Below are 25,556 nucleotides of genomic sequence, written 5' to 3'. Positions count from 1 at the left end.
TAGTGACCCTTCCCATAATGCATAAATATTGGCAGCCTGGTTGTACCAGAAGGCTGCGGATTCGAATCCCATTGTGGATGTTTGTGATTGTCTGTAAAAATAAAAATACTAGTGGTGATGATAGGCGGTAGATGGTGTTTTGGTGTAGATGATGGTAGTCATCATCATCTACACCCAGTTCATTGTAGTTGGTGGATTGAGTGGTGGAGATGGAGTTGTAGAGTAGGTGCCCTCCCCTCAATGAGTCTTTGGACTCCCTGGAGGTGTTATGTAATAATGGCATTATACATGTCTGCAAGGAGATGTGCTTTGCATTATGGAATACTAAGGCAAGTGATGTGAAGTCATACCACCTTTGCCACAAGTTGCCCCAGTCCTGAAAATACTTCAGGTGCAAACTTTGTTTGCTTGCACTTGGATAAAGGATTAAACCAAGTATATAATTTCTTGGTGTCTTTAAGTACCATCCCGAAGGCTATACCACAAGATAATAATACAAATGTAGTCAGAAACCAAATTGATTACTTGCTAATTAATCAATGATTTCAAAGTTCCATAAACAGCACAAAAACCTATCCTGGTGCGGATGTTGCTTCTGATCGTAATCTACTGGTGACGGTGTTAAAAATTAGACTGAAAGCTATACTTCAGAAACATCAACAAAAAAAGGTTTAATTTAGGAAAGTTAAAAAACCCAGAGATAAGAAACAAATTGAGCCAAGATGTGAATCCAGAGATAGCACTTATCAAGAATGATGACGTCATGAGGGTTGATGAATCATGGAACAAATTAAAATCTGTCTTCATAGAGAAATCTACCAATACCTTGTGTCCTGATAGACCAGTAAAAAAGAAAGATTGGATAATTGACGAAATTCTTTCTCTCATGGATCAACACAGATCATATAAAAATCACAGTCCAACAAAATATAAAGAGGTTCAAAAATTTATTTTTGAACCTCTTTATATTTTGCAAAGAAGCAAAAGAAATCTGGATGAATGAAAAATGTAGAGAAATTGAAATTCTACAAAAAAAAGCATGACAGTTTTAATCTACACAAAAAGCTGAAAGAGACCTCAGGTATATTTAAGGAAAAAAAGGGGGAAATAATATCCGAAAAAGATGACAAAATACAATGGGTGAAATATGTAGAACTCTTTTCTGATAACAGACAGAACCCAGAAAATACTTATGAACAGATGGACGGTCCATGTATTCTAAGATCAGAGGTAGAATGTGCGCTGAACTTAGCTAAAAATGGTAAAGCCTTAGGCCCTGATAGAATACCAGCAGAAATAGTCAAGTTATTAGAAGGTGACAACATTGCTATATAAGTAAAGCTATTTAATAAGGTCTATGATACAGGCATATTCCTGCAAGACTGGTTACAGTCGACCTTCATCATGCTACCTAAAAAAGCAAATGCAAAATCTTGTAATGATTATAGAATGATCAGCCTAATAAGTCATGTTCTCAAAATGTTCCTGAAAATAATTCAAAAAAGAATATACAGAAAATGTGAAGACACCATCAGTGATACCTAGTTCGGCTTTAGAAACGGTTTGGGAACAAGAGAGGCTCTTTTCTGCTCTCAAATCTTATTCCAAAAATGTATTGATCAAAACAAGGAAGTATTCATTTGCTTCATTGACTTTGAGAAAGCATTTGATAAAGTCCATCATACTAAAATGATTGCACTATTAAAGAGAATTGGATTAAATGGTAAAGACATCGGGATCATTCAAAACTTATATTGGAACCAAAAGGCATCTATTCAAGTTGATGACATTATTACACACCCCATTAACATCAAACGAGGAGTAAGGCAAGGATGTGTGCTGTCGCCTCTTCTTTTTAACTTATACTCAGAAGTCATATTTCAAAAAATCTTAAAAGGAAGGGATTAATGTAAATGGTGAAATCATCAGTAACATCTGATATGCTGATGACACAGCTCTCCTGGCTGACAATATTCAGGATCTTCAAAATTTTCTGGAACTAGTGAATGAAGAGAGTGAAAAAATGGGATTAAAAATAAATATCACCAAAACTAAATTCATGGTCATAAGCAAGAAATCAATTCTTAATTCATCACTTTCTTTAAATGGGAAACGAATAGAAAGAGTGACAAAGTTTAAATATCTCGGATGCTGGTTAAATGAAGAATGCAATCCAGAAATGGAAATAAAAGTTAGAATTCAAATGGCAAGAACAAATTTTCTCTTGATGAAATCAACACTCTGTAGCCGCAACTTAAACTTAGCGCTTAGAGTACGCATCGTTAAATGCTATGTATGGGCTGTACGGTGCAGAAACTTGGACCTTGAAGACAACATCAATAAAAATACTCGAAACCTTTGAGATGTGGTTATACAGATGAATGTTAAAAATCCCATGGACAGTAAAAACGTCCAATCAGGAAGTACTGGAACAAATGGGGAAATCGTGAACTTTTAGATACCATAAAAAGAAGGAAAACTGCATATCTTGGTCACCTACTTCATAATGAAAAATATAAAATGCTTCAATTGCTTATAAAGGGGAAGATAAATAGAAGAAGAGGACAAGGAAGACGAAGAAAATCTTGACTGGCATGAGCTCTGAGGGACAGTTTAGAGTGGCTGAGGATCGCTCAAAATTTGCCAAGGTGGTTGCCGACCTCCGATAGGAGATGGCACTCAAAGAAGAAGAAGGTGTCTTTAATTGAAAGTGTAAGAAGCATCAGAAATCGAGGGGTACAGTTTTGTTACCGTGGTGAATGTTTAAGCCTAAGATTAATGCCAATGCATTAGCAAAACCTGGCTATCAGAGCCAATATTGATAGCCAGTAACTGATATCAGATAATTTATGTTCAGTTAGAGTAGAAACTCATGAAAGCAACAATAATAATTATCCCATGTTTCAGTGAGTTTGAGTATGGTTGAAGTCAAGGCTAACAGAATAGTACATGGTGAGGTGTTGCTACAGACTTGATGGTTCAGCTGCTGGAGATGATGAAATACATTGCCAAATTATCCTGATGAGTAATTATGGGTGATTTAAATTATCCAAACATTGATTTGGTAGAAGAGAAATTTCATGGTAAGAATTAAGGATAATTTATTGAATTGTTGCAAGACTTCTCAAGAAACATGGAAAAGAAGAAACTTTTGAGGTTCAGAAGTGTTAGATATTTGATCATAGCATCTGAATAGGTCTTAGTTAAGAATGTGAAAATTTTGCCACCAGTTTGCATTAGTGATCATTCTGTACTGGGAAGTAGATAACTATATGAATGATCCAATTTGGGCATGTTACATCCTGAACTGAAAGATGGTTATGATAAACTCAGGAGAATGCTATATTTAATCCAGTGTATTGGTTACTGAGTGGGAAGGATAACAGCAATTCATGGGAAATGGAAAAAGTGCTTAAATAAGGCAATATCAGAACGTATCTGTACAGTTTGAAGAAAAGTCAGATAGGAATGAAATAGATGTGCCACCTTATTAAGCAATAGATATCTGAAAAGATGATGTGGAAAGAATATCACAATAAGAGTGAGAGGAGTTGTGAAATATATAACGTGCAGGCCAGAAAATTTAGAGTATTGTATAGAAAGCCAAATCCGAGTATTAAAAGATATTGGCTGTGCAGGCTAAAATCAGTCCAAAAGAATTTTATTGCTATGCTGGAAGTAAATGAAAAAATAAATATGGAAGAATAACTTTAGTGAATGCAGATGGTACTGTTGTGTCCAAAGCAGATGAGATTGTTCAAATAATGAGTGCTCACTTCACTCAGATCTGTCAATCAGGTTTATGTAATGTGGTGCACAATGCTACCACTGCACTGGATGAAGAGATAGAGGTGCATAAAAATGATGTTTGACAGCTGTGCATAACCTGGATATCAATTCAGCAATATGGCAGTATGGGAAATCAGCATGTGCTAAAGGAATGTTCAGCCAAAATGGCTTGGCCCTTTACATTTTTGTATAACTTGAGTCTCAGCTCAGTAAAGATCCTACGAATGGAAAGAATGTGTGATAGTTCTATTGTACAAGGATGGTGCAAAAACCAATATCTTTACCAACCTACCAGTGGTGGGTGAAGATTTTAGAGAAGTTGGTAAGAATTCACATGTAAAAATGGGTTGACAGACATTCTATACTTTGCAAAGAAAGCCATGTGTTTACTAAAGGGAGGCTATGTTTTAGCAATTTGCTCATGTATTATAATAATGTTACTGCTTGAGTTAAATGAAATGGATATACTGATACTGTTAGACTCTGATAAGGTATTTGATATGACCACATGAATGGCTGTTGCTGTATAAACTTTATAATGGGATTGAAATACTGTTGACTTGGATAAGTGGATACCTGTTGGATAGTGTATATCAGAAAGTGGTATATGACAGATGTGAATTTACTAGATTTAAGGTGTTCAGTGGTGTATCACAGTCCTTTGATCATTGATGTGCAATATATACTTTAATGATGATGAGAAGGAATTGACAGATGTTCAGTTGTTTGCTGAGTACCTTAAAGAATCAGTTGAATAACCTGGAATAGCAAGCAAATTTGCTATTGCTTGCTATTCCAGTATAGAACTTTACAATTCTATGTTAGTAAGTGTAAAGTTCTATACTTTGGACAAAGAAATGTGGAAAAATATGGAGATCATCATCCAGCAGTGGACGGATAAGGATTGATTATGATGATGATGATGATGATGTACACTTTGGCATGATGAGATTCCAACTGCATATTATATTGGTGGGATTATGTTAAAAAATTGATGAGGCTAGGGATCTTGGAGTTATGAAGGATGGAAAACCAAAGTTCCAAAGATCACAATGCAAAAATTGCAAATACAACTTAGGATAATTGGGATGTTGAAATTGAATATTGACATGTCAGGATAAGGAAGTCATTTTGCCTCTTTACAAGGCCTTGATACAACCACACCTGGACTACTTTGTGCATATTTGGTCTACTGGGTTGGGAGAGAATTAAGAAACTGTGGAAAGGGTTCAAAAGAAGACTAGTAACGATGATGATGGGATTAATGAAATGCACATACGAGAGTGGTCTGAAAAGTTCTCGGCCTAACAATGAAAAAACAAATTTATAATTTCAAAATTATTTTTATTTTTCAACATAATCTCCCTTAAGACTAATAAATTTATTCTAGCAATGCTCCAGTGCCATTATCCCATCCCTGTAGTGGTTCTCAGTAAAATCTGCAAAATACCCCTCCACAGCTGCAATCACCTCTTGATTCGAAGAAAAACGCTGACCAACGAGGAAGAGTTTTAGTTTTGGGAAAAGATAGAAGTCAGAGGGATCCAAATCTGGGGAATAGGGTTGGTTTTCGAACAACTCATAGTGCAGATCCCTTAATTTTCCTATTGCCCAAACACCTTTGTGGGCAGGTGCATTGTCCTGATGAAAGATGATTTTTTTCTTCTGCAAACAGGATCTTATCTCATGAATTTTTTCATCTAGTCTGGGTTAAAAGATCAGAATAATATTCCCCAGTTATTATTTTACCCTTTTCAAGATAATTAATAAACAAAAATGCCTTTATCATCCCAAAACACTGATGCCATGACCTTTCATGCTGATGAAACCGATTTTGTCTTCTTTGGCACTGAACAACTGGCTTCTGTTCATTGTTTTGAACTGTTTGAATTCTGGTGTATAATAGTGAATCCAAGTCTCATCCATAGTAATAAATCGATGCACAAAATCGGTTTTATTATTGTTAAAATGCTCCAAGCACTGTTCAGAGATTTTCATGCAAGTGCATTTTTGATCTGCTGTGAGCAAGCTTGGCACCCATCTTGCACAAAGCTTTTTCATTTGCAATTCTTCATGCAAAATATATCCTACATGTTCTTTTGAAATGCCTATAGTCTCAGCAATTTCACACACTTTGACTTGCCAATCATCCAATATCATATCGTGCACTTGATCAATGATTTTTGGTATTGTTATACTTTTTGGACGTCCTTCACGTGGATCATCTTCAAGGCTGGTATGGCCACGTATAAACTTGGCAGCCCATTTCTTAATTGTCGAAGGAGAAGAGTGTCCATATACTTTTATGAACTTTGAATGAATTTCTTTTGCTGTTAAACCTTCTTTTACAAAGAATTTTATAACCTTACGATACTCAATTTTATCCATTTCAAGGGATACAGACAACACTTTTGTTTCAGACAGCTGTATAAAACAAACTACTTGATAGACTGACTTGCCATTTCACATGGATGCTTATGACAGATGTACCAACTTAGAAAGAAAAATCTCGCCGATAGTGTTATCTATGGTTGAGGCTGAGAACTATTCAGACTACCCTTGTATTGAGTGTGTGTGGACTGCAGTTACTGGTAAACAGGAGAACGAGAGTGATATGGTAGAGGTCTATAAACTTCTGAAAGGATGTTAACTGATGAAAATTTTCATTATATATGGAAGGATAGGGAGATGAAGATGCTGGGTAGAAAACCAGCGAAATGTTCAATAACTTACATTTATTTTTTCCTTTCTTAGTGTTGTTTATACTGTGAAGTGCTATTATGAATAATTAACAACACCTAAGCCTTTCTATACATGTATCATCTATCTGTTCTCTACATGGATTATAGGCTGATTATAAGACAAAAATTAATATCACAGTAGGAAACATCTTTGAATAGAGAGAATAACAATAAATTCTACCAGATTAAGCCTGAAATTACTGCAGCAGTTTATATGCATGGTTCACAGAGAGGGATTTGTTCTTGCTTGGCTCTGCTTAAGTTGTAGTCATGTTATACATGTCTGGTTGAGGTGTTGATAGTATGCCTGTGTGTGTGTGTGTGGGGGGGGGGTACTTGGGCACTGCATTAACCATAATACTTATAACATAGTACCTTCATCTTGTCAGTGAGCAGTCATTCTTTTAGTCCTTTTAATAATCCCTGGCCCTTATACACCTAGGCAGATTTTAGCTAATTCGTCCAGTATACATTGTGTTTTTAAATTCTTACAAAGTACTAACCTTTATAATTATCTATAGATTTGTATCCTCTCCTGTTAGGTGTCTTCTCCCTCCAGGAGATTGACTACCATGTATCTCCACCATGTCCTATTCTGCATCTTTGCTGCATTCCTCATATGAGAGATAGGTCCAGTCTTCTATATTTTTCATCTGCTCCAGTCTTTGTCTTCCTCTCCTTCTCTTTCCCCTCAACAGTTCCTTCGAGAAGTATCCTTTGTAGGCAGTTATGTCTGAGAATATGTCCAAAATTGCTGACTTTTCTCTTTTTAATTTATTTTATCAGGCTCCTGTTTATGCCTACCATCTCTAGTACTTCATTTGTCTTTCAATGATATCCTCATAATTCTTCACAGCATCCACATTTCAAAGGCTTCCAGTTTTTTCACACTCAGATTGGAGAGTGTCCATGTCTCTACTCTGTATAAAAATGTGGACCATATGTAACATTTGGAGATTCTTAGTCTTGTTTTCAGATTTAATTCTCTAGATGTCAGTAGATTTTTCATATTGTCGAAAGTTTGAATTTGCGATTTCAACCCTTTTTCTAATTTCATCTTCTGTCCTGCCATTCTCTGTGATCAAGTGTCCGAGGTATATGTATGTTTGCACCTGTTTTAATTTATTTCCTTTTATATTGATGCATATTTTTGGTATTTCCTTTTCTCTTGAAATTATCATGATTTTTGTCTTTTTAAAGTTGAAACTATGGCGATACTGTTCACTGTACTTGAGGGTTTCATCTACAAGAATCTTGAGGTCATATTTGTTTTCAGCTAGAAGAACCATGTCATCTGCATATCTTAGGTTATTAATATTTCTGCCCCTACAGTGAATCCTTAGAGGTTACTACTTTTATTAAATATTTCTTCTGTGTACAGGTTAAAGAGAATCAGAGACAAGACACAGAACTGGGAATTCTTCTGAGATCTCTCTATTTACTCTCAAAGATGCAGTCTGTTCCCAGTAAAGATAGTTATTAGCCTAATGTCTTTTCCATCCATGCCTATTTTGAAAGAATTTCAATTAATTGCTTATGTTGAACATTGTTGAATGCCTTTTTGTAATATATGAAGCAGAGGTACACATCTTTTTGTTTTTTTAGATAACTTTCTCTGACATTGAAAATACCTTCTCTTGTATCTACATTTTCCTTGAAGCCACTTTATATATCATTTATTTCTGTGCTTATTTTTCTTTTATATTTCTTTCAAGAATAAGAGGACTTTTGATACTTGACTGATGAGGCTAATTGTCCTGAACTCTTCACATCTTGTAGCTTTTTTTTTTTTGGGGGGGGGGGGAATTGGAACAAAAATTGAGTGATTAATATCTTTGGGTAGAAATCCAGTCTCGTATATCTTATTGCATAATTTTGTTAGGAATTTCAGTCCTGCTTCATCGAGAGCCCCCAACCATTCTGCCAAGATATTATCTGTTCCTGCAGCTTTATGCAGGAACAGATAATATCTTGGTTTTAGTTTTCTGATGGCGTTTTCAACTTCACAAAGTAAAATGGATGGTCCTTCTAAATCGGTCTGTTCAGGAATATTATTTCTTTGTTGCTTGTATAATTTCCTTGTATATTCAAATCCATCTTTCCATGATTTCTTTCTTATCCATTAGAACAGTGTTTCCCGTACTTTTCTGATGACGGAACACTTCACAAATCCTGAAATTTTCACGGAGCACCTTGGTTATTTTGTAATGTATTAATTAATAATTAATTGTTAATTTAGCTGATTTTTTATTATTAATTAATAATTAAACATCAATTAAACATAAGCATTATTAAATTAATTTGTGCTGCTTTTCATTGACATATCCTATTCTGATCACCAATAATGTATAATATTATTATAAGTACTTAAGAGTGAATGCAGAGATCCCAGAGATCACTTTGTAGGCTGGTGGTGGATGACTCACTATCTGCTGCATCACAAACACCTTCAATAAGAGATTTCTTAATACCAAAATTGAACAAAGTCCCTTGTCTCTTATTCATATTAAAATTTAAATCTGCAGGCCTATTACTTTTAAAAAATTGCAGCACTATGGTTTTGAAACTTTCACCCTACAATACGAACTTACAAAAAAAGTATTCAGTATTACTAGATTTGAGAACCGGATACAGACTACCTTGATCTTCAATTTTAGTGGAAAATTTTTCTTTATACTTCTTTGCTGATTGGTCACTAGCATTTGCAACATAGATATTTCTTTCAATTTTGAGAACAGAGGATACGCCGCCCATTGTTATAATCCGCTTGCAGGCAATTTTTATGACCATAAACAGTGGTATTCCCTTTCCCAAATGTTGAAAGGTTTCGATGTGTGAAAATCAACGATAATTCATGAATACTTCCACGTTTAAAAATACATCACTTGGTCACTAACATTTGCTACACTGATGTCATTAGGCATTCTTGGTCTGAGCTTTTCGACATATTCACGAATATTATTCAACTCAGAATATTTCCACTATAAAATATTTATTCATGAAAAATGCTTAAAAAACTAAAATGACAAATTCCAGGAGAACTTCTTGTGGAACACTTATTCACCTTCTGCTGAACACAGTTTGGGAAACCCTGCATTAGAATATGGTCTCTTGAATCTCTAATGACACTTGCATGATTTACTGTATTTGTCCTGCTTGTCATTTCTCTGATCTTTTCATGCATTTCTTTGCTTCTGTGTTTTCTATCAAGATTTTCTATGTCTGTACATTTATTCTTAATCCATTCCTCTTTGACTTTCCTTCATTCTTGTTTTATTTCTTTATTCATGATTTTATATTCGGGTTGTTCTTTAACATTTTTCTTTGTTCCATCAACTTTAATATTTTTTCATTTATCCAAGGTTTATTCCTTTCCTTTTTAATCATAAAGGGAGGGTATTTTTGGCTGCTTCGTTGATGCTTTTCTTGAATGTTTGCCATTTCATGTTAATTTCATCAATTGGTGTTCTATTTTCTGTGTGAGTTGTGGTGTCAGACTTGTTAAGGGATTTTGTGAATTCTTTTATAAAGCAGTCTTTAACTTCTCAGTTGCTAAGTGAGTCTGAATTATAAGTTTCTCTTATGAATGGTTGGCTTAGTATCTTAAGTTTTATTTTGATTTTTGCAATCACTGGGTTGTGGTCTGATCCTATGTCTGCTAGATTTGTATACATTACTTTTAAAAAGAAATTGTTCATTAATTTTACTTATAATTTACACCATGGTTTTTATGATTTTTTTTTTTAGCTGCTTTCATGGTGCATCATAATTCACGAATACTTCCAGTGGTCATAAAAATTAGCAACTAAGTTGCTTATCTGCTAAACAAATCAAACAAACCTAAATTAAAGATGCCAAGAAATATATTCTTGGTTTATCCTTTATTCAAGTGTAAGCAAACAAAGTTTTCACATGAAGTATCTTCATAACTAGGCTACTCGTATACAGAAGCCAATAACTTTGCATTAATTGTCTTAGTATCCCATATTGCAAAGCACACTTCCTTTTGGATGTGTATAATGCTATGGAAGAGGCCACTACTCCAAACTGATTTGAACTTTATTGAGATGAAAAATTAAAGGGGTGTTCATCATAGACCTAGAGTAGTTGGTATAGGGGCAAGAGAGCCTGATAGTATTAGGAGAAAGAAAAGACAGGCAGATAATATGAGAGATAGAGAAAAAGGCCTCAGCTCTTTTATATCATCTTATAGCCAAAGGCTATAAGATGATATAAAAGGTTTAGGAATGAGGACAGTATGGCTTGCTACAAATACACATTGGTATGTGTCCTTTAAAGAGAAAAGAATTTAACAGTATAACTAGAATGGAAAGAATAAAATCCCAGGCCTTGTGGAATTTATAAATTCCATCCCTGGGGATTTTCTTGCCTGGCATTCTTTATATGCTATGGTAACTTCAGATGCTGTGATGGGTCTGTTGAGTCCATCTTGGATATGAACAGGAAAGCCATTGTTCCAAGAGCTATAATTTCCAGCAATGCTGTTGTCTTCAAACAGATTTCTATAGTGTTTTTGAAAGGGATAAAGATGTCTTGAGTGGTGGACATGTCTTCACCATCAATTCAGATTTGAGAGATAGTCCTTTCTTTGCAGAATTTAGTGAATTGTCTATTGAAGAATGCTGCTGAAGGGCTATCTGCTAGGTGCTACTGTATTCTTATTTTAAAAATTCTTTTTATCTGCCTTTCCACTTCTGATTGATTCTGCCATTGGTGCCATCAGTTTGCTCCCGTAATTTTTCTCAGAACCCTCATATCTGTAGTCTCTAGTGATGATTTCTCATAGTCCATAAACTCTTCTGAGCCTGAGGAGTCTTCATTTGATAATCCACAACCTTCTCCATCGTTACATTTTTTATCATTTCTTCTTCTTTGAGATTTAGTTCTTTTTTTTTCAGTATGTCTTAATTTTTTTTTATTAATTCATCTTTTCCTTTGGATCATCTTGTCTGCATATTAAGTTCTTTTAGATGCCTTACTCGCTTTTCTGTTTCTTCTCTAGTTTCTCCTTGTATAATAGTTTCATTTGTTGGCATTTTGTTTTGTATGTGCTCAGTTGTTATATTAGATTCATTATTGGTAATTTAAACTTAATGTTGTTCCATCCATATTTAACTGGGAAAGTGGCTTCTGCAGTTCTGAAATTTTGGGGGCTAAATTGCTGGCTGGTTTTGTTGTGCACTTTTCGTGCTTTTACCAAGTATAGTTTGTTTGAAAGCACTGTCTTTATTAGACTGAATTGGAAGATCCAGGAACTCATTTTATTGCCTCTCTGATAATAACGCTGTTCTAATTGTCACCAGTCCTTTCAAAACTTTCACTGAAAGTTTTGAAAGGACAGGTGGTAATGCGATGTTCAAAACTTACCATTTCTGACAAGGTTTGAGACAATGAATAGCAATATGTCCAATCTCCATACACTTACAACATTTAGCTTTGGGGCAGTTGCCTCCCAAGTGATTGTATATGAACCACAATGCCTCTGTACTTCATGATAGTTCATGATAACTTGAGTTGTACCAATGTTGATAAAATTTAGTTTAGGTATCTTCATATCCATTGTGAAAAAAAAAACGAAAAAAAAAACCAGTTTGGATCTTTGCATGATATAACTTTTTGTATGTTACTGCTTTTACTCCATTTTCAAGAATGGATAAGAATTTCATTACTGTTCTCTGTATATACATATTCCATTGGAAATCTCTCAATTTTTACTGTTTTAATCTGACTTCCCACCATTACAGGAATTACTGTCATACCTTCAATTGTAAAACCCTGTAGTAGTTTATTCCTGGTTTCCAAATCTTTAACTACAATTAAATATTTCCCCTCTGGCATATGGCACGAAAGAATAAATCTTACTAGCCCCAACTATCTCTTTTAAAACCTTTTATCTTGCTTCTTCACATCCTGGAAAATTCCTAAAGTTTGCACCCTTGGAGGAAATGGTACCATTATCTCAGGGAGAAAATGACTAAAATCTCTGCATTTGATTATAAGAGAAACATTTTAGTCATAAGACTGAAAATTAAATAATCCCATAATATAGAAACAATTCTACACCATCAGCAAATGCTTTGAGCTACTATAAAATAGTGGCCATGATATGGCCAAAAGTAATGCCATAATGCAGATATCAACTGCACCACCAGCAATTTTTATCTACTTAAAAAGTCCAGTGCTAGTCGGGAGCAAAACCATCACTATCACCAGTAAATAAAATTAAAATATCAAATTTTAAAAACAAAGGAAAGAAAACCAAAATGACACCAAGGTTGACTATTGACTTTTGTGGCTGGATGGATCTCAATCCCTTGGATTATAATCCCTTCATTTCTAAGTCTCATGGAAAGGCTTAGACGTTGGTTATGCATTTTTTACTAAATAATTTAAGGAAATTACAACATCAACTAGGATATACATTAAAATAAATTTTAATATACTTCAATATTTTGGCAACGTCACGTTGCCATTTTCAAGATACTTAAGAACAAGACACGTGCACGCAGGCACAACAAACAGTAAGTGAGGAAGAAGCAGGAAGCTATTATTTCTCCTAAAGTCCTGATGGTGCCCCCCTAGCAGGCAATGTTGGTATTCTTGGGTGATTGGGCTGAAGGTCTTCTGATGTAGGTTTCCCAAATTTGAGACAGTCTCATGCAGCCAAATTTGTTGAGATTTGGATTGTTTCTTAGGGCTGAAGCGGATTCCATGAAAAGTCTTTCATATTTGTATTTACTACGGTGTATTATCGTGGCTTTCTTCCACCGTATTCTATGGCAGGTATCCAGCGCATGGTCAGCAAGACCAGAGTGGCTGTATTGGTGAAACCGGATGTAGTCCTTGTGTTCTGAAATTCTGATATTTGTTGTCCTGCCTTTTTGGCCAAAATAGAACAGCTTAGGAAAGAATTTAAAAAAGTACAAGATCGACACATCAAAAAATTTGAAAATTTAAAAAAGAACTCTATCTCGAAACCACAACTTCCTACCGTAACAGTAGTCAACCTTTTATCATTTAGCGTGAAACTTGAAGTACTCGACGCCCTCGCATGTGGCCACAACTTCGCCGTTGCACCCAGAAGGATACCTGCTGAAGATATTGTGATACGAATTGAACGCGGGATACGACACCTTCCAAACCATGGCGCCAACGATATTAGACTGGATGTGGCTTGTGTTCTAACCAAAGCTAAACCACCAAATGCCAACATGCCCAGTAAGGAAATTAAATCTCTACTAGAATTAAAGAAAAACAAGAAAATAATAATCTCCAAAGCTGATAAAGGGAACGCCACAGTATTGCTTAACCAAAAGGATTACACAGGTAAGCTGAAAGCTCTATTGTTAGATCGGGCTACTTACCTTCCTATCGAGTACAATCCCACCAACTCACAAATTAGAAACCTCCGCAGGCTCCTTAAGAAGGTCACTTCTTGGCCTGTGGAAATCACTAACAAATTAAAACCATTTAACTCCATACCCCCCCCCCCCTTCTGTATTTATGGACTCCCAAAAATACATAAGGAAAATGTGCCATTATGTCCCATAGTGGATGGCATTGATTCTCCCACATACAAACTAGCTAAACATTTGGCCAAAGCTCTCTCACACTATACTGGCAACACACCTTCACGCATAAAAAACTCAGCCCACTTCAAAGCCAGCATAGAAAACCTTACACTCAAACACACTGACATAATGGTCAGTTTTGATGTCTCCTCCTTATTCACAAATGTCCCACTCAAAGAATCCTTAGAGCTAATCCAAGCTAAATTTCCTCCCGATATCACAGCCCTATTTCAGTTCGCAATGAACTCAGGCTATTTTGTTTGGCATGGAAAATTCTAAAAATAAATAGAGGGGACAGCTATGGGTTCTTCACTCTCCCCACCCTTGGCCAACTTTTATATGGAGACTTTTGAAGAGAAAGCCTTAAACTCTGCCCCACAAAAACCAACCATTTGGCTTCGCTATGTTGATGATGTGTTTGTTATTTGGCCACATGGCTCCGATGCACTCCTCTCCTCCCTAACACACTTAAACAACCAACACCCCAGAATCAAATTCACCCTGGAAGAAGAAAAAAACAACTGCCTTCCTTTCTTAGACACACTAGTCACTTGCCAGCCTGATGGCACCTTGGATTTCTGTCTATAGAAAACCCACCCATACAGGCAGATACATTCACCAACAATTCCACCACCCCTCCTTGCAACAATATGGAGTCATTAAGACACTACACAACAGGGCTAAACTTATCTGTTCAAATGACAATGCCCTAACCACAGAACTAAACCACATTCTCAACACTTTCTCAAAAAATATTGAAACCAGTAAACCACAACCCCCCCCTCACAACAAGGATTACACTAAATCCATCACCATACCCTATATCCGAGGCACCTCGGAAAAAATTACAAAAATCCTAATAAAACATGACTTAACTTCTTGTTACAGACCATATAAAAAATTGGCATCCCTTATCCGCTCTACTAAAGACCAACCCCCCCCCCCCCTCCTAGACCTACCTGGTGTATACCAGGTCCCTTGCAGCTGTAAGCTGTCCTACTTTGACCAAACAGGCAGGACAGCAAATATCAGAATTTCAGAACACAAGGATTACATCCGGTTTCACCAATACAGCCACTCTGGTCTTGCTGACCATGCGCTGGATACCTGCCATAGAATATGGTGGAAGAAAGCCACAATAATACACTGTAGTAAATGCAAATATGAAAGGCTTTTCATGGAATCAGCTTCCGCCCTAAGAAACAATCCAAACCTCAACAAATTTGGCTGCATGAGACTGCCTCAAATTTGGGAAACCTACATCAGAAGACCTTCAGCCCAATCGCCCAAGAATACCAACATTGCCTGCTACGGGGCACCATCAGGACTTTAGGAGATATAATAGCTTCCTGCTTCTTCCTCACTTACTGTTTGTTATGCCTGCGTGCATGTGTCTTGTTCTTAAGTTTCTTGAAAATTGCAACGTGACATTGCCGAAATATTGAAGTATATTAAAATTTATTTTAATGTATATCCTAGTTGACGTTGTAATTTCCTTAAATTATTTAGTAAAAAACTTCATTTCTAAGAAGTTGGGTTAATTTAATGAGAGATTATCGAGCACTTGGCTCGCCCAAATTAGGGCGGTGTGGGGGCACATGTACCAACGAGTAGAGCTGCTTTCGGGCGCTTGTGTTTCCACCTGTCATTTTCATCGTAGTTAGATGACTCGAATGAGTTGATTGGGGTGAATAGCTGCTTTGGTGAAATATGTAGAGGCAGTTTCACCGAGAAACGTGGAAACATCTGGTATGTTAGCTTCTCGGTGGAGGAGAGCATTCCTGACAAACCATGGAGCATCAAATATCATGCGTAGACATTTGTTTTGGATGACTTGCAATTTTTTGATGTTGCTGTGGGAAGTGTGATCCCAAGCCGGTGATCCGTACATTAAAGTAGGTCTAATTATTGTTTTGTAGATCAGTAGCTTGTTTTTAGTTGGCTTCTTCGATTGAGAAGAGAGTAGAGCTGTACAATTGGGGAATTTGATTTGTTGCAGGCATAGACGATGTGAGGGTTAAAATTGAGGCGGTTATCTAGCTGTATACCTAGATAATTGGTTTTGGATTTCCATGGAATAGCTGTGTTGAAAAGTTTGACCGCTCTGTAGCAGGATGCTTTCCTCCTTGTAAAAAGAATGCAGTACTTTTGTCAGCATTTACAGCTATCCTCCATTTTCTGAACCATTTTTCTAGATTTGCTGCTGCGATTTGTAAGCGCTGCATAGCTAGATGTGGTCTGAGAGATCTGCTCAGAATTGCCATATCATCTGCATGGCAAGCAATGGTGGTTGATGTCATGCTAGGGATGTCTGCAACGAACATGTTAAAAAGCAGCGAGCCTTGAGGAACACCTGCAATGATTCTTTTCAAAGAGGATCTGAGTCTGTGCAGCTTAACTTGAAATTTCCAGTCTTTTAGAAAGGAGTCGATAAGCTTAGTAAAGTAAAGTGGAATGTTGGCTATAATCAATTTATAGATAAGGACTTTATGCCAAACCTTATCAAATGCCTTTGCCACATCTAGAAAGATAGTCCTGTGTGCTGTCTCCAGTTAAATCCAGTTGTAATAAATTCTGTCAATCTGTGAACTTGTTGAGTTGTGCTATGCCCAGTACGGAACCCAAATTGCTCTTTTTGAATGATGTTGTTTTTGTTTACCTCATCTTACAAACGATTGAGAATGACTTTTTCTGCAATTTTCCCTTATCATGACAAGAGGCTGATGGGCCTATAATTCTGTGGGAACAGTGGTGATTGCCCTGATTTGTGAAAGAGAATTATATCTGCTTGTTTCCATCGAGTGGAAAAGTAACTGAGTTTGAGCATTGCATTTATGATGGCTACCAGATGCATACTTGCTTTCTGTGGGAGCGCTTTAATAGTTTTGTTGGTAATCTCGTTGGGTCCTGGAAACTTTTTGTTGTTGAGTTTCTTTATGATGGTATCAACTTCCTTAGGTGATCTGAAACTAATATTTTCATGGCTGCAGGGATGACGTAAAGCACAGCGAACATGTCGGTAGATTTTCTCTATGAAAAGCAAATTTGCATGCGTGTAGTTAGGCCTACATTGAAGTTCCAGGGCATCTGCAAAAGCTTCAGCCTTCTCATCATCTCTGTACACTATGCCTCTCTCGCCATGGATGGGTTGTGTGTTGGAACGATCCGTGCAGAGAGCTTTAGCCAATTTCCACAGTGAGTTATCCTCGGCTTTTAAGGAATACAGCTTTCTTTCCCACTGTTGATTCCTGAAGTCTTTGAGAGCATAACTGACTAAATTGGTTGCCCCATTTAGTTCTTGGCAATCCTGGGGAGATAAAGTATTGTGATAATGGTGTCTGATTTTATTTTTACTACGAATTAGATTTAGAATTTCTTGCGGGAGCAGATTTGTTTGAGCTGGGGTAGTAACGGTGGTGGCTGTAGCCAAGCTAGCATGTATTGTATTTTCTAGATTTTTAACTGCTGCATTGTCTCACTAATTAATAGGATATCAATTCTAAAGTGGTCTGCAAACTCTTGTAGCTCTAGGAGTTTGTTACTAAGACCGTTAGCATTCCAGAATGTGATCTTTTGGGATAGTTGGATTATCCATTAAGCATTGAGAATATGACTTGGGTATTTTTCAGGAACTTGATTGTATCATTCTGATTGGGGTTAGTTTTGCTGAAAGCAGTTAGCATCTCCCCTAAGGTGGCAATTAGAATAGCAGGAGAGTTTTGTTTGCTTGGAGCGAATTCTGCCGGTTTTGTGCATGAGGTAACTGCTTTGGTGTAAGACCTGTGAGTTGTAGTCGACAGAGGATTTTCTGCTGCAGGAGGTGTTGCACTCTTTTGTGATGTTGGAGCTCCTGATTCTCTAGCTTTCAGAAGGTTAGCTGAGTGGAGTGAGCAGCCTTTGTAGTTCGCTGGATGCAGCCCGCCACAATTGGCACACTTAACTGGAGTAGTGCATGGTTTGGAACATGTATCAGTGAGGTGTTTATCTCTGCAGTTTACACATCTGTACTCGGCTTTTTGCTCATGCCCATATTTTTGACAGTGGTGGCATTGTCCGATAGTTGTTTTCCTTCTAAGTGGTTCCATCTTGATTACTAGATTACATACGGTCTTGAGGTTGTAGATCTTTCTCTGATCTTTAGTGATTTCCACCAAGACCAGAGGCATGGGTGTTTGTCCGCATGGTATATGCGCGATATCTTTATCGGCTCCTTGTGTTTTGAGATCAGCGGCTATCTTCTTTGATGTTACTGTTTCCACTAGATCTCTGATGACTATCTTTAAATTCTTCTCGATTTTTAGCTGAAATGTGTGATATAGAATTTTCAGTTCACCCATAAATTTAATAAGTCGATGCTAGTCCGATGCTCCTTCTGGTTGAATGCAGACACCTTAATCTGAGTTTTAGCAGAGGTGAACTTAATTTCGGTGTTCTTCATCACTTCTGCTACTGTCGGCCATTTGTCTTTAGATCTTAGTATCACCGCTGGAATTCTTTCTTTGGGCTGAGCCACTGTGTTCATTGAAGCTGCTCTTTCTACGGGCTGTGACAATGTGTCCATTGGTGCTATCCTATCTTTGGGCTGAGCCTCCGCTTCCACTGTTGTTTCAGGTTCTGTAGCTAGAGACTCCTTCTTATGTTTCTTTCTGCTGACCACCTGATAGTCTGTAGAGTCATCTGAGTCCACTAGGGACTGGCTGATTGCTGTCGACATGAGACACCAAGGTTGAAATCATGCAGAAGTCATATATTTCCCATATACAAGTAATGGAAAGGTGTCATACCTTATTATTAAAATACTCTGAATCAGAGCTAGGTGTTGAAAGTTTTTTTTCACTTGGTTAGATATTAAATTAAAGATGCCAAGAAATTATATTCTTGGTTTATCCTTTATTCAAGTGTAAGCAAATAAAGTTTGCACATGAAGTATTTTCATGATGAATCTACTTGTGTATAGAGGCTAATGACTTCACATTAATTGCCTTATTTGTAATAGATTTCACAGATGATTAAGAAAATAACTATTTATTAACTTAAAAGCTAATATTTCGCTGGTATTATATCCAGCATCTTCAGAGCGCACAACACAAAGTTTGTTACAAATGCAAAACAACCACAATTCAGTGTAACAGTGGGACTAGTAAAAGTAATTGCAGCGTGCAACACAAGACTAAAGTCCTAATATGGCGCCATCTAGGTTTAAAAAAGAAAAAAAAATCAAAATTTGAAATAGTAGTCTAAATAATAGTCTTAGAAAGTTTGAAAAAATGAAATAAAATAAAAGTAATGAATGTTAATTTGGTCTTGAGATGACTGTCTCCCAAATCTTTGGTAGATTTATACAGCCACACTTGTTAAGTTTTAAGGCTTCTGTTGATTCCTCTCTGACTTGTAGAAGCTTCTGTGCATTATTTTTGTTTCTTTCCGATTGATCCTGTGTGCAGGGGTATCTAAAGCATGGTCGGCCAGACCCGACTTGCCATAGCGAAAGTGTCGGATATATTTTTTGTGTTCACCGAGGTGGATGTCCACAGTTCTTCCTGTCTGTCCGTAGTAGGCTTGATGGCACGAACAGGGCACTTCGTAGACTCCTGGATGTGATAAAGGAGTGCATTTGTCCTTAGGTGAATGGATGAGAGTTGCTAATTTTACATAAGGTTTAAATACTGTGCGTAGTTGGTGTTTGTTAAGCACCCTGGATATTTTTTCAGATGTGCCTTTAGTGTATGGGATGGTGATAGTTTTGTTGTGGTCTTCTATGGTAGATAGAGGGGATTTCCGGGTAGCATTTAGTATGTTATCTATTTTATGGGGATTATAACCGTTGGTTAAGAAGGTGTGACTCCTAAAATTGTGCCTAAACCAAAATAATGTCTTCTGTTGAATGCGAGATTTACCACTTGCCTCCAGCTATAGCCAATAATATCAGGTTAGACGTGGCCAATATCCTTATCCATTCTAAGCCTCCCAAAAATAATATCCCACATAAAGAAATAATAGCTCTAAAAGAACTACGCAATAATAACCACATTACAATAACAAAATCAGACAAAGGTAACGCCACTGTAGTAATGGATACAACAGAATATGAAAGCAAAATGCATACACCACTCCAAGACCGGTCTACATATCAAATCATAAATCGAGATCCCACCAACTCACAAAAGAATAAGGTGTGCAAGTTATTGAACAAAGTCACTTCCTGGCCAAAAGAAATGGTCAAAAAACTCAAACCCTTGCATGTTAAAACAGCCAGAATATATGGTGCTCCTAAAATACACAAACAAGACACACCTTTGCGACCTATTGTAGATAGTATAAACAGTCCTACATATAAACTAGCTAAACATTTAGCCAAATTACTAACCACTTACACAAATAATTCTTCCTCTTTTGTTTAAAATTCTACCCACCTAAAAAGTATTTTAGAAAACCACACCTTAAATAGTTCAGACCTAATGGTGAGTTTTGATATCACCGCATTATTCACTAATGTACCACTGATTGAAACACTTAACTTACTAAATTCACAATTTCCCCCAGATATATTTCAGCTATTTAAATTCACAGTACAGGCAGGTTATTTTACTTGGAAAGGGAAAATATACAAACAATTAGATGGGACAGCTATGGGTTCGCCCCTTTTCCCCCCTTAGCCAATTTCTACATAGAACATCTGGAAAAATTAGCTATCAACACAGCCACTCTCAAATCTAGTCTCTGGCTACGCTATGTTGACGATGTGTTTGCTATTTGGCCACATTGCCCAGACACATTGAATACATTTTTAGTGCATCTAAATAGCCAGCACCCTAAAATCTACTTTACAATAGAACTAAAAGCCAATGACTGTCTACCCTTCCTGGACACACTGATCACACATCTTCCAGAAGGTTCCTTATCATTTTCGGTTTATAGAAAACCCACACATATAGGGAGATGCTTACACAAACAATCACACCATCACCCTTCTCAACAATATGGTATCTTAAAAACACTAACCCATAGAGCTAGAGCAATCTGTTCCAATGACAATTGCTCTCACTGCTGAACTTTCTCACCTACGACACACCTTCTTAACCAACGGTTATAATCCCCTCTATTTACCACAGAAGACCACAACAAAACTATCACCATCCCATACATTAAAGGCACATCTGAAAAGATATCCAGGGTGCTTAACAAACACCAACTACGCACAGTATTTAAACCGTATGTAAAATTAGCAACTCTCATCCATTCACCTAAGGACAAATGCACTCCTTTATCACATTCAGGAGTCTATGAAGTGCCCTGTTCGTGCCATCAAGCCTACTATGGACAGACAGGAAGAACTGTGGACATCCACCTCAGTGAACACAAAAAATATATCCGACACTTTCGCTATGGCATGTCGGGTCTGGCCGACCATGCTTTGGATACCCCCTGCACACAGGATCAATTGGAAAGAAACAAAAATAATGCACAGAAGCTTCTACAAGTCAGAGAGGTTGTTCCTGGAATCAACAGAAGCCTTAAAACAAACTCCAAACCTTAACAAGTGTGGCTGTATAAATCTACCAAAGATTTGGGAGACAGTCATCTTAAGACCAAATTAACATTTATTACTTTTATTTTATTTCATTTTTTCAAACTTTCTAAGACTATTATTTGGACTACTATTTCAAAACTTTGATTTTTTTTTTCTTTTTTAAACCTAGATGGCGCGATATTAGGACTTTAGTCTTGTGTTGCATGCTGCAATTACTTTTATGAGTCCCACTGTTACACTGAATTGTGGTTGTTTTGCATTTGTAACAAACTTTGTGGTGTGTGCTCTGAAGATGCTGGATATAATACCAGCGAAATATTAGCTTTTAAGTTAATAAATAGTTATTTTCTTAATCGTCTGTATTCATATCAAACCGTGAAATCTATTACAAACATGTCTGACGAACACATAATCCTATCCATGCGTATTAATTGCCTTAGTATCTAATAATGCCAAACACACACACATGTCCAAAAGGATATGTGCTAATAAGATTCAATATTACACACTCTCCAAATCATTATTTGTCTCACTGACTCTTCTTATTTAATTTGCTCCACTTTCATTCCCACTTCCATTTACTCCATTCCTATTTAGTTTATTCACATTCTTGCATTCACAAATACTACAACCAAATACTTTGAGGCATTTTATCAACTTTTGCAATATGTCCTCTGAACTTCAATTCTCTGTTCACCATTATCCCCAATTCCCTAGCCTCATCAATTTCCTGCAATCCAGTACCATCAATATTGATACTTTTCAACCCTAAGCACATAACCTTAGATTTTGCAACATTAAATTGACAATCATTTGCCCAGTAGTGCCAATGTACTTAAATCATCTTGCAGTATATCTACATCACCTTTATCAACTATTGCTCTCCCCAGTTTTGCATCATCAGCAAACAGTATCCCCTCTTAATTATCATCATCATCATCATCATCATTTAAAGTTTTCCCACAAAGTTTATACTTTTCATCCCATTGTTGCTTACCAAATATCAAAACCTTACACTTTGCAACATTGAACTGATAATTCCACTTACCTGCCCATTCATGCAATCTATTCAAGTCCTCCTGTAAGGCCATAACATCTGCTCGACTATGCATTGCTTCTGTCCCCAATTTTGCCCTAATTCCCCTAAATCTTTCCTATTATAGCATAATTATTTGCTATAATAGCAAACAATTATTATGGCTAACAAAAATTATGAGGAAAAGTTCAAGTCACTGTGTGAACTTAATGTCACCATTACCTATACAATAGGTAATGGTGACATTAAGTTTAAAATTCATTATGCATTGCAATTTATCTGGTTTTTTTTTCCTTAATGCCCATAACAGCAGTTATGGGTATTAAGATGTTACTGAACAATTTTTATTTCAGCTCAGTAAAAATATACCAATGTTCCAAGATTCTTCTCTTTTGAACCTGTGGACTTTTTTTTCATTTGCGATAGCAGTAAAAAAAAATATCAGCCATTCAATACTGTAATTATCATTCAGAATCCCATTTATTATGCAGAAATATGACAAACTGTGATAGTGGACTGAAACAGATTCAATTATATCTATCAAAACTAGTAATTCAGAGTTGAAACATTTGAAGACCCTCTGACCATGTTGCCAATACCATCACAAACATACTTCACTTGCCAACCATTGTAGGAGAATGGAGGAGGGGGTTCCAGCAAATAAAGCCAGTAGGATTAGAACCTCATAGTGCTTTATAGTGCATTATTGGAGAAAGATATTTAGTGCTTTGAAGATGTTTGCCTTGTGGGCTGAGTGGATAGCAACTTGATAAACCAGGTAAACCTTTACCTACCCAGCCTTATTCATTATGTTTTCAGAATGAACAAAAACTATCATGCCAAGTGTCCATTCTATTAGAAACACAGACAACAGAAAAATTCTTATGTAATCAGCTACAAGTATTAAATCAAAAGGCAATAGAAATATTATTTTCTCCTGCTAAGTTTGTTCATTGGCATTTGTGAGACTTATGGTATGGTAATTACTGCTCTTAGATTAAGGCCTGTGAACTGCATTCTTATTTAAATCTTTCTTTAATGTAATTTTTTATACAAATCTTTTATGTAATTAAGTAATTTTCATTTCTTTCAGCTTCGTGCCACAATGGATGATATTTTAAGACCAGAACATGATGATTATTTTTTGCTGAGATGGCTTAGAGGTTAGCTGATGCAAGATTTAATGGTTTTGTTGTTGCTGTTAAATATTGATTACATTCTAGTTTTTTCACATTGTTTTTAGAACACATTTAAATCTGCTGGTTCAAAGGATGGACCAATGGACTAATTGAACTGTCTGACACTCATTATAGAATAGTAAAAAGTTCAAATGACTTAAGTTGGAAAATTGATAAAAGTATTTTTTCAGTTAATAAAATACATAATATATCTTAATCAATGTATATTGATCAAAATAATTATGAATGTTAGTTGGTTATATGAACCACAGGATAAAATATGGAATGATTGAGGTAGAAAATGAGTAACTCCATGACCTCCAGGTAATGAATAATATTATTTTTCACAGATGATAATGTGGGAAAATGCAGAAATATAATGAATACATATTTTAAACCTAGCAGCATTTTTTAAAAAGTCACTTCTGCTTATTCATGTTTTTTAAAATCTTATCGTATTTAGAATATTATTGTTAATATACTAAATAATATCTGACAGTTGTATTATATACACTTTGTTACAATAAGCTGGATACCCCTATCGACTCCAGTACTGCACACACCAATGTTGAAAGTTTATCTGGCATAGATGCCACATGGAGAATGTTTGAACAGTTTAAGTTTTAATCTGTACTAGCTATGTGTCCATTATAGTACACTTCTTAAGGCTTCTGAATTGGGGGGGAGGAGACTGATTAGATACTTACTGATGTGACGGTATAAAGGCAAGGGATGTATGATTAAAGATTAAATGTAGATGTGTACAATATATGCAGAATGTTATATTAGGGTGTGGTTTGGAGTTGACATACTCCTAATTGGGCTATCATAGACTGTACATTAATCATTTGTGACCCTGTGCAGTTGTTGAACAATTTGTTATTAACTGTCATTGAAAGGTAGAAATATGTTGGCATGACAATGAAAAGAAACATATATGAAGCCCACTGAAAAGGAGTTATGAGGTTGTATGTTCTCTCATGATATATCTATAGATTTTGTCATCAAGGATAAGTTGAGCATCTACAGCTGTAAAAGTTTGTGCCGCAAGCCACAACATTATATAGTGAATTCCATAGTTTTGGTTTGGTTTTCATCAAAGAGCTGCATATGTTATAATCTCTTCTTGCAGCACTTTGTTCATTTTTTTACTGAGTTCAGTATGATTGAACAAAACTGTTAGTAAGATAGTGATCTGTAATGATTAACCATGATACACAGTCTTCATATGGATGTACTAGGAGGTTAATGATGGCTGACAGGAGTGTTATGATGTGAAGATGCCTCTTCTAGTTTGGGCTAGGTATTGCTCAACTGTAATGCTTGAAAATATGAACTGAACGCCAAATTCTGTATTAACATTCTAAACAGTTTTGTGTTGCTTGTGCTGCAACAGTTCTGTGACAACAATTCAGCTAGCAACATAATATGACCGTCATACTACACGAGCTGTAGCAACATAATTTACAAAAATAGGCATGCAAAGATTAGGCTATCCCAATAAAAAGTTCCAGTTATGTATTTTGAGTTCAAGGCTATTTTGTGTGTGTGTGTGGTGGTGGTGTTTTTATGAAGGTAGTGTCTTAAGAAGATTTTTTGAAGCAGTTGACCTGCCTGTGAGTGGTATGTCACAGATTTGGATCCAGGATATTACTGTTATAATAAGTTAAGGAATTGAGTGAGAGACAA

The 25,556-nt window shown here is 36.2% G+C and overlaps 1 protein-coding gene across 1 annotated transcript in view; it reads left to right on the top strand.

Moving 5' to 3' along the window:
• The window catches only part of LOC150102003 (SEC14-like protein 2), a 166,551-nt gene that overhangs the window by 24,359 nt on the left and 116,636 nt on the right, over positions 1 to 25,556 (top strand). The window contains exon 2 of the mRNA XM_090399949.1: positions 23,783 to 23,852. Coding sequence (XP_090256075.1) covers positions 23,783 to 23,852 — 70 coding nt within the window. The remainder of the gene's footprint in view (positions 1 to 23,782; positions 23,853 to 25,556) is intronic.

This window comes from Typopeltis vanoorti, chromosome 11 (genome assembly GCF_054136105.1).
Source record: "Typopeltis vanoorti isolate ZY-2024b chromosome 11, IOZ_Tvanoo_1.0, whole genome shotgun sequence".
In the NCBI taxonomy this organism is placed as follows: domain Eukaryota; kingdom Metazoa; phylum Arthropoda; class Arachnida; order Uropygi; family Thelyphonidae; genus Typopeltis; species Typopeltis vanoorti.
The sequence above is the reverse complement of the archived record's forward strand: the minus strand, read 5'-3'. Positions and strand labels throughout refer to the sequence as shown.